Source organism: Erigeron canadensis, chromosome 4 (assembly GCF_010389155.1).
Source record: "Erigeron canadensis isolate Cc75 chromosome 4, C_canadensis_v1, whole genome shotgun sequence".
Classification (NCBI taxonomy): domain Eukaryota; kingdom Viridiplantae; phylum Streptophyta; class Magnoliopsida; order Asterales; family Asteraceae; genus Erigeron; species Erigeron canadensis.
This window is the reverse complement of record NC_057764.1, coordinates 2042518-2053725: the sequence shown is the minus strand read 5'-3', so window position 1 is coordinate 2053725 and position 11208 is coordinate 2042518. Positions and strand designations below refer to the sequence as shown.

The following is an 11208-nucleotide window of genomic DNA, read 5'->3' as shown; positions in this document are numbered from 1 at the left end:
CTAGATTAGACTAGGTGTTTTTGATGTATCGGCTAGTTTCTTACTAGCATTTTCCTTAATTAAGTTTCAATGTCGTTCAAACAAAAAAAAATCACGACAGCCTAAAGATTTCAACCTTTTGTAAATGCATCTATTCATACATATACGACTAGATATATGTCTGCACGATACAGCGACGATGGTGTAGTGACGACGACAGTGATTGTGGTGGCGGTGATGACGATCTAGTGGTGAATGTAAAATTAAGTGATGTAAGAGGGATTAATATGTTTATTTAAGGGTTGAAAGATTTATGTTGTAAGTTATTTCATTAAGGGTATTATAGGTATATGGATAAAGATATTTAAATTAGTAAATAAAAAAAAGGTGAGTAATATGATCATTAAGGGAGTAATAGATATAGACATAATTGTCTAACTCGTACGAGTCACGAGTTGACTCGTACGAGTCGAGTCAAAACAAATGGAAAACAAAGTGACTCGATGGGATGACTCGCTTTACTCTAGACTCGTAACATGACTTGTGTTTTGTGGTGCGAGTCGGTCCGAGTCATGTTCCGAGTCACGAGTCACAAAATACTTTTTTTATTTTTTAAAATTATTTTTAAACATAACTATATTATATGCTTTGAAATTACTTGATTATAATAGTATCTTCTATTTTTAGCTTAATACATTAATACATTATAATATGTCTACAATAAATAGTTAAACATAATTATAAAAATACCATATTTTCAAATATCATGACTCTTATGATTCGAGTCACGAGTCGAAAAATCAGATTTCGAGCCGAGTCAAGATTTACCAGTCGATAACTATGGATATAGATATATATAGCAAATGTTAGGATTATTGAGATCCTCTAAAGTTGATGCAACTTTATAGGTAAAGTTTGATCAACTTTAATCATTGAATTATATCCAATGATCATGATTTAAACATCAAATTTAATCTTGACCATTGAATTTAATCCAATGGTTAAAGTTGATCCAACTTAACTTTATAAAGTTGAATCAACTTTAGAGAATTATAATATGTGATTGACTCCTTAATTTGAGCTATAGTTATATAACTTCTTAATTTAAAAGGGAAGTCTTATTTGTATCACAAGTGTAGAGACATTTATCATACATTTTAATTTTAATTATTGACTTGTACAATTTATTATAGGGTTGTACTATGTGATAAAAATATCAATAATAATGATAAAATTTATTATTTCCCAAAATAAAATCATGACATAAATGCCATTTTAAATAAGTAAATAAATAAAATCATGACATAAAAGAGTTTTCATCCTACGTAAAACATATGTATTTTAGGGGTATGTATATTTATAAGATTCAAATGTTTAATATGTAATTTTTTTTAACATGACAGTACTTAAATTAAATTAAGTAAAATATGCACTACGGTTCATTTTCCCAAATAAGAATTATGACCAACTTATTATATTGGAAAACATTTGTGCTGCAGCAGCACCAGGAGGTGTACGTTGGTGTTCTCACAACAATCTTTAATCAATTTCAAAAGCTAAAACTTCAAAGGACAAATAATTTGTTCTAATACAATAAAACTCAACAGCTCCGATTATTTTTTGATATACGTTTTACTTGATCACATTCATATTTCTAGTTCGTGTACTCGTGACCAAAGTATTAGTATTAGTAACCAAATTCCACAACATACTTCTACAATTTTTGAGAACTATGTGAAAAATTGAAAGCTGGTTTGAAGAGGATGTGTGTAGGGGGACCATGAAAACATGAAGAGGTTCCTACATTGTACATTTTGTTTTGAATATGTCTGCCTTTAGACACATTACAACCAAAACATCCTCAGCTTTTTATAAAAGAGAGACAATTGACCATGTTTTGAATATAACAACACATCATTTCATCAATTGTTCATATATACTTTCTTTAACATTACATGGAGTTTAATTACCGAATTCCATGCGTGATATTGTTAGCTATTCGATCACCTGCTCATAATTATGCACACTTTGTTTTTGTTTTAAGTTGTTAGTTTTTTGTTAATAAAAATATTCGTATCATCGAGTTTCTTCATTTTAGTTCTTATAGATTCGTGTTATTTGTAATGAACGATCATTTAATCAGATCGTGCAAACATCTATAAAACATACTATAATGATGTCATATAAATTATCAATGATCGATAAAATAGAATTGTTTTGTAAAAGTATTTTTTATTTTATTTTATGTTTCAAACCCATATATTGTCTTAAAAGGTTTTCTCCTTAATTATGATGTTATTACACTTTTGGTCCCTGAACTTGACACGTTGTTCACTTTTAGACACTAAACTTCAAAATTGCAAATTATACACTGAACTTGACATATTTTTTCACTTTTGGTCACTGCGTCAACTTTGTTAGTTTTTTTCCGTTAACTTGCCCAGATTCGTTAATTTTTTTTCACTTTTCGTCCTTCCCATTATTCCATAATTAAAATCGATAACCGGTCCAACTTCAGGTCTTATATATTGTTTTGGCTGATTAGTGAAAATACATATTCATTTATTATGTTTTGAAACAAATTTTTTATGTTTACAGTTTACTATCTATTGGTTATATAGTAGTTTGATTAGATGAAATAATTGGTTTTTTTAAACGACGATGAAATAATTGTTATTGAAATTTTTATTTATAAAGATAGATTTAATTAGTGACTATGTTTGAATTTTGAGTCTTCTTATGTCTACTTTAACCGTAATTTTTTTTTTGTGTTATATAAACTTATATAGTTTTTCTTAATTCATTTTATTAACTATTAATAAACGAAAATAAAAAAAATGATATTGTAATGTTTATCTGAAGTAACGTGTTGTAGGTTTTTCTGATAATCTATAACGTCTTATGATTTAACCGTAAATATTTTTGTCTGTGTTATATAAATTTGTTATAAACATATAATAATGAACTAATTTTTAAATATACTTTTCATTGAATTAATTTACACCAATTATTATATATTACAAATAAAAATGTTTGGAGTCAAAGTTAACAGTAAAAATATACTAAGAAAAAAACAAAAATAATAACATTTAAAAATGGACGAATAAGATATATATAAAAAAATTAGGTAAATTACACTTTTCATCATTGAAGTTTGTCGATTATCGATTTTAGTTATACAATAATGGGAAGGATGAAAAGTGAAAAAAAAAACTAACGAATCTGGGCAACTTAATGGAGCAAAACTAACGAAACTGGGCTATGTGACCAAAAGTGAAAACAAGTGACAAGTTCAGTGTATAATTTGCAATTTTTGAAGTTTAGTGACTAAAAGTGAAAAACGTGCCAAGTTCAGGGACCAAAAGTGTAATTTTCCCTATAAATTTTGTAAATAATACCAAAAATAGATCTTTAAATATTTAATAAAAATTATAGAAAACAAAACAATATAACAAACATTGCATATATTTTTTGATATATATTTTTTTATTAAAATTTGGTAATCAATATGTTCGGGTTAGAACTCAAGCAGATTAGTTAGTAAATACCAAATTTACGATATCACTACCCATAGACCCAATATGGGTCAAATTATATATATTAATGGCTACCATAATTAAGAGAAAAAAATATAGTTGTAGGATGATCTTAGCCATTGAAATAGATCAAGAAATAAATTTTAACCATCTAAATTAAAAGTCAAAATTCACTATTTTATATATGGTAACTTTTTAATGTTTGACAACTTATATAATTATGATAATTACTTTGTGTTATTTAACTAAACTTCCAAAACGCTTTACAGATTCCAATCCATTACTACAAACTACGGATGTGAATATTTTTAAAAATATCGTAAGGTGTCACAATTAAGATAAGCTTTATTTTGAGCAAAGAGGTAACAAATAAGTATTAAAATTCTCAATTAAAAAAAATCCTTAATAACTATATCATCGACGTGGTTATGGCTTAATATCAAAAATTGATTTGAAAATCTCAACCCAAACCTGTCAATCCGTCAACCTAAACTTAACCACAAACAAAAAAAAAATAATCAGGTTAGCGGGCGGATTAAATGGTTTGGTGGGTTGATTTTAGGTGACATGATTGGTTGTTGGCGGATTAGTTTTAAGTAAAATGGGTTATGGGTTGTCTGATCAAATAAGTTGGTAGATCCACTTATTAAAATTTTTTATTTAAATTTAAAATATTTTAGGTAGGTGGGTTGAGCTATTAACCCAAAAAGTGAACCCGACCCCCTGACCCTAAAATATCAACTTGTCGGTTATCGAGTCGAGATTTCACAACCCTATTTAGTAAGGTCGATATTGAAAATCTTAATATATATCAAGCCGACTCCATATATGTTATACCAAAAAAGTAGAAGGTTTGTTATCTTAACATTATGACGGATTTCATATAAGATATGTATTTTCATAAACTATAAGACGTATATTTTTGTAGTGAGTGATACATGTATTGTATAAGTTTATTTTGTAAGTTTATTTGGTAACTTGGTTATCGACCGGGTATAATCTAGAATATAAATATGGCTCATGTTATAAAGAGAAAAAAATAAATTCAAGTTTTGATCTACGCCATTTAAAATAATACACAAAACAATCCGAACCCTTGAAATTAAAGTCAAACTTTGTTAAAAATGTTAACTTTTTAATGTTATATATATACACTTTTTTAATTATGTCATGTTTTTATTATTTTCAATTTAAATTTAAATATTTTATGTAGCTAATGAAATTAAAATGGTGATAGACTTGAAACCAGGAAAAAGGAAAGAATTTAAGAAAGCGCTCACATCTAAAAATCTTTATATCAAGTGCGGATAAGTATTGTTGTGTGGGATTTTCGATCGAAATATATAGAAAGAAAGAAAGGCTTCATAAAATGTGGTTTTAAATTTGTAATTTTAAATTAAAAGTAAATATATTTCAAGTGAGTGCAATGCGGCATTGGTGATGGGTGACAACAGTGGCGTCGTGACGGATGACAGCAGTGTTAGGCATGAGCAGGGGTTAAAACCCGGCCAAAGCCGTGCAAACCCGACACCTGACAATGCAATAAAATTTAATTTGTCATTATCTTATACGTATTTGTTTAAAATAATTGTTATTAAACTAATACTAATAAAATACGTGGCCATCTAAGTTTCGATATTTTTTATAATACTATTTATGTCTTTTATTTGTATAGGGGTGTCAATAAGACCAGGTTCAGGTTGACGAGTTGAAAATACCCAGCTTGATAACTTTTGGGTAGAAAAACTAACCCGAACCTACTAACCAGATAACCCGAAACTAACTCACCAACCTAATTTAATCAGGCTGGCAGGATAGTGGACGGGTTTAGGGTTGAAAGGTTTAACGTTGCTTGCTAAAAAAAGTTAGATATTTAGACTTTTGTCAATTTATTTATCTTTGTATGTAAAGTTCAATATGTACTGACCGAGTATAGATCTAGTTAATAGTACTAACCAAGTTTAAATGACCACGTTTTAGTTTCTACAAGTACATCACTTGATTACAACAATACTTTCGACTTTCGAGATATCAACACAGAAAGTCACTTTTTTTTTAATGTCCAAATTAACCTCGATCTATTGGATATGAGCTCTCATAACTCATATTACCTATTTATGCCTTCAACTTCTTGTTGTCAGAGCATACAAAACAAATAGTAGAAAACAAGGCTTGTAATTAGCTTCTAGAGAAAAGAAGCATAAACTAACCTTCTACTGGGATTTTGTTACCATTTCAAGTTTTCTCCAAATGGTGAGTGAGTGACAAAGTTCTCTCCATAAAAAAATGGATATTGAGAAAACAGAATTAGAAGCTTTTTTTTGTTTTTTCTGTTTTCATTTTGATCACACAACAAGACAACTACAAGTCAAGTCCACACATCAACAACAACAACAACAACAAAAACAAGAAACAGTAGATTCACCTTCTTGTCTTAAAATCACTACTTCATTGTTGTTTGTTATCTTTCTCTTGTTGTTTTTTACTGCCACCCCGGTAACTTCAGCACAAAAAATCCGAAAAGAGCACCAAGTTTTTCGGGCGAAAGAAGAACTTAATAAGATGAAGCTAGTTAAAGCCCATCTCATGAAGATTAACAAGCCTTATGTCAAATCAATTCAGGTACTATTTGTTCAACATTTCTTCAGTTCATTAGTTATTCATGAATCATGAATATATATTTATTATACAAACATACCCATTTATCCCAATTAGACTTGAAGTTATACTCACTTGAATACATTTTGTATTTTTATTGAAACAGAGCCCAGATGGTGATGTAATAGATTGCGTCTTGACTCATCATCAGCCAGCATTTGATGATCCTATGTTAAATGGAACAAAACCAATGGTAGATTCTTATTTATGTATATATTTTTTTTCTTATAAATGCGTATAAATTTCCATTTCTTCTTCTTTTCTTTAAAAAAAAAGTTCTGTTTTTATATTATGTAGGATCCACCAGAAAGACCAAATGACCATGATCAACTAGAAGTAACCTTTGAAAATCATCAGTTGTGGAGTTTATCAGGTGATTCATGTCCACAAGGAACAATTCCAATCAGAAGGACAAGTGAGCAAGACATTCTAAGAGCTAATTCGATTAAAAAATTTGGTCGAAAAATTCCAAGACCAGTTAAAAGGGACACTTCTAGCTATGGCCATGAGGTAATTAGTTTTTACGTATAATATTCTGACCAAAAAAAAAAAAATAGTTTAATTAAATTTGGCCAATAAATTGGTGTTACTTAAGAGATGTTCATAAGGTATATGTCAATTAATGTTATTTTAAGCATAAAAAGATTTTCATAATTTTCTTATCATTTCAAAGATTTCTATAGAGGGATATATAGTTTGAAAACCAGGGGTAAATTTAATGGCTTGTACCTTGTGTGGTAAAAGTGTGCTTCACCTATTCAGTAGCATTTACAACTTAACAATTAAAAAGTTACATTTGCTAGTGTCTCATAAAAATCATAGCATATAACTTTTTCTAAAAGAAGAATATGTACAATGATGAAGTTTCTTTTTGAAACTATTAGATGATTAAGATAGTTGCTTGTTACTACTTAATAGCTTCATTAACTTCTTCTTAGTATATACTTATTCCTAATGGACAATTGTCAATATGTACGTAGTTGATATTAGTAGATGTATGGATTCGGGTTGAGTGTTCATTAGGTGCATTTGTAAGAGATTATATAGAAGAATATACGATTAAACGTTCTAATTAATATTGTTTGATCAAATATGACATTCTTGTCGGAATAAACATGATTCGATTCGAGTGATAAAACATCCTAAATCATCCTGTGGAACCTGTAAGAGTATAAAACATAATTGCTATTGATTTCGAGTTCTCATAACAAGGTGATTAAGTAATAATGGGATGGGAAATTCGTCTAGAACATGATGAACGAATTTAGAGAGAGGAGGCACACGAAAATTAGGGTATAAGGTGTGTGTGTGTGTATTAACCTTAACTTAGGGTTAATGACTCTCTATATATAAGGAGAATATTTACACTTTAGACCCCTTTGGTGTTTAATGTGTGCATCATTAGTTCTCTTAGTTACAATCACCTAATGGGAAACCCTATATTACGTCTCTAAGAGTAAACATGCCCATTATATATTTACTAGACATAGGAATTTCAGTTATCGTCAATTATCATATCAGGAATGATAGATGATCAGTGACGGTCACACTAACATGGTTCCAACAATTCTAATTATACGAAGAAAAAGGTTGTTGCATACTTGCGTTCCGCTAACAGAGTATTTTCTTAGTCTTTCTTGTCTGATTTATTGACTCTGGAATCTAAGATTATTACTAAGAAGGGTCAAGGAGATGTACGTACTAATCCGTGTCTCATAGTTAGGTATCAACGTCATTTAATTAATACCTAATTAAGCAGCATCTCACTAAATATGTATATATATGTATCGTCCTTGATTTATAACGAACCATGGACGCTTTGATATGTCTTGTTAGAAATGACGTGATATTGGGTTCATTTTTGGTATAAAATCTTGATCAAATATTATATCTGCACGACTGAAATCGAAATTGTTTCTTCACAACATTAAAGTATGGTTTAATTCGAAAATTGATCTGGAGTTAATAATGGGGTTGAAAAATATTGCAGCATGCAGTTGGGTATGTAAGTGGAAATAAATACTATGGAGCAAAAGCAAGCATAAATGTGTGGGCTCCAAAGGTGACTAATCGATATGAATTCAGTCTCTCACAAATGTGGGTTATTTCTGGTTCTTTTGGCAACGATCTCAACACTATTGAAGCTGGTTGGCAGGTATTTTCATTCGCTCCCAATTTTTTTTTTTTAATTTTTTTTTAGCCGCAAGCTATCTTACTATTACCCTTAAATTACCATGGATCAAAAAGAGATCGTTTTAAGTAATTAAATTCGGAGTATGCGTTAACAATCTTATTTTGTTCTATTTTATCATTGTAGACACCACCAAATGTGTTTTGGAGTGTTGTGTAACACAATACGATATAGCATATTTGGTGGTGTACAGTCAAAAGCTGGTAGTGCACTGATTGTTTCCCTTAATTATATGTTACCATGACCGTTAGTTCATATTAACTTAATTAAACGATTTAAGTCGCTCTCTCAAGTAGTTTAGGTACATTATGCCAACTTGATGAAATTCCTAATTTAAATCGACATAGTAACTCTACTAGAAGGAAAACAAGGTAGTCAATTATCGTGAGCCCTATTATGTTGTGTCAACATCTTCACCACGACTATCGTACTGAAAGTCTGAAAATGAATTTAAAGTAATCTAATTTAAGGAATACACGAAAGGATAAATGGTAGAAGACATGGCTCACATGTGCATGATATGGTCCCTAATAATATTTGTACACAAAAGTGTGTTTTCACACTTTATGTATAAAATCACTAGAGACTCGGGTTTGTCAAGTACTAAGTACTCTTTGAAAGTGTTCATATTTGATTCTTAAATTAACACAAGTGTATTCAAATTTATTGTCAAATAATATATACCGTATTAGACTATTAGGTGGAATACCTTTTTTTTTATATAGTGAGAAATTTTTACTATAGACTTTGATTAATTTACTACACTATACAAGTATTACAACAGACTCTACAAGTGAGTTAAACATGAGTGTGGTAGTTATATCAAAATATGTTGTTCTAATATCATCTCCCTTTTTATATTAAGGCAAATGTTGAATATTATTAGAAATATTTTAGCAAGACGTTAGAAGATATAGATTAGTACAAACGTCAAATATCTAGAAATAAGACTGAACCATACTCTTACTTTTAACTGCTAAGGTTTGAAAACCTCAAGCCAGTTTAATTATACAGTAACTAAATCATGCAAAATAGTCTAGTTTTATGAAACTATCAAATCATGTCATTTAAAAATATAACCTCACGCCAATATTGCAATAACAGGGTAGAAAAAAAGACACGTCCTAGTTGTTTCTAAAAAGGAAATTGTAATGATTAACAATTAATTTTCTAAAGTCAAAAGTGTTTAATGTGATGTACTAATGCAACTATATAATTGTAAGTCATCATCCGGTACAAATAATACAAATGCAATATATTGTTCTTAATGCCATTTAAAGCTAATTGAAGTACCTCAACAACCTTCCCTTAAATCCATTGAATTTTCTTCAACGTACAGGTTAGCCCAGAACTATATGGTGACTACTATCCTAGATTCTTCACTTATTGGACTGTAAGTTGTAAAAAACATTATGCGCAACTCTTTTTTGACATTTTATGTATAAAATTCGTTGCGAATAAATATATATATGAATTTTAAAAAATTACAGACCGATGCATATCAAACAACGGGATGCTACAATTTGCTGTGTTCGGGATTTGTACAAACAAATAATAGGATTGCAATCGGAGCAGCTATATCTCCGAGGTCTGTATACAATGGAGGACAGTTTGATATCAGTTTGTTAATATGGAAGGTAAAGTTCATAAAAATACTATAAATGAAACCTTACTAGCTACCTAATATTGTATAGTAGAAAGAAAAAAAAAAAACAGTAATAACTAGTGGTTCTTAATAAGTTTAACTTTCATAAATTAAAAGTAACATTGCATTTAAAATGTACAAATTAAACATGTTTGTAATGTTTTATTCTAACTGATATATGTAGGATCCTAAGCATGGAAATTGGTGGCTGGAATTTGGGAAGGGTACTCTAGTCGGGTACTGGCCTGCATCGCTATTCACTCATCTCCGCGATCATGCAAGTATGGTTCAATTTGGAGGAGAAATTGTGAATAGTCGGGCTTCGGGCTCACATACTTCAACCCAAATGGGAAGTGGGCATTTTTCGGGTCTAGGATTTGGTAAAGCTTCTTATTTTAGGAATATGCAAGTGGTGGATTGGGATAATAGCCTAATCCCTTTGTCTAATTTTAAGATACTAGCAGATCATCCAAATTGTTATGATATTAGAGGTGGGATTAACAGAGTTTGGGGTAATTATATATATTACGGTGGGCCCGGTAAGAATCCTAGGTGTCCGTGACAGATACGTGGTATTTTGGTATTGGTTATAAGTATATCAAAGGGTGAACAAAGTTTTGAAATTTTGGTTTTAGTCTAGTTTTTATTATAGGATGTTGGTTTTTTTATAATGTGTTAGGGTTATTGCTTTTCTAACACAGAATTGATTAATGATAGTGTTGTAATCAAATCAGAATATTATGTAAATCTAAAGTTTTGAGTTCTATATAGCTTATATAATGGTTTGAGTATAAGAGTATGAATCATTTTCAATCTTTGCACAAGTTCTACATTTGTGATATTGTCAAGATTTGTATTCTGAGGCTGGCAATTGGGTACCTGTTAAGCAAAAAATGTATTATGCAACTTTTTCTAATTTTAAAAATAATTGTTTTTAATATTTTAAAGTTCAACATTTAACTTTTTTGATACATAAAACAAATAACTGTCAAATTCAAATCATTAAAGACAAGTGTTAAATGAGTCATTTTCATGTTTTAAAAATGAAAATTTTATTGCATCGAACCTGTTAAGACACGATTTGCCACCCAGTTGGTAATTTTGAACGGCTTTCACATAGCTGAATGGTGTTTTCTGGATCGGTAGACATCAATCTCAATGGCGTGATATATTGAAGTGAACTTTCGTTAGAAATGTTG

General features: G+C 29.8%; 1 protein-coding gene across 1 annotated transcript; it reads left to right on the top strand.

Annotated features, from left to right (window-relative positions):
• Positions 1 to 5669: 5669 nt before the first annotated feature.
• LOC122596181 lies at positions 5670 to 10815 on the top strand. The gene is made up of 7 exons (XM_043768711.1): positions 5670 to 6137; positions 6280 to 6366; positions 6471 to 6683; positions 8164 to 8328; positions 9704 to 9757; positions 9855 to 10001; positions 10194 to 10815. Exons 1-7 carry the CDS (start codon positions 5802 to 5804, stop codon positions 10569 to 10571), a joined length of 1380 nt encoding a protein of 459 aa, XP_043624646.1. The 5' UTR covers positions 5670 to 5801; the 3' UTR covers positions 10572 to 10815.
• Positions 10816 to 11208: the final 393 nt, after the last annotated feature.

Bases quoted from the DNA above. Each gene is read 5' to 3' on its own strand.
- LOC122596181 (XM_043768711.1), top strand. From the start codon at position 5,802: ATGGATATTGAGAAAACAGAATTAGAAGCTTTTTTTTGTTTTTTCTGT. The intron at 6,138-6,279 runs GTACTATTTGTT...TTATTGAAACAG, and splicing joins CTTATGTCAAATCAATTCAG to AGCCCAGATGGTGATGTAAT. The intron at 6,367-6,470 runs GTAGATTCTTAT...TATATTATGTAG, and splicing joins TAAATGGAACAAAACCAATG to GATCCACCAGAAAGACCAAA.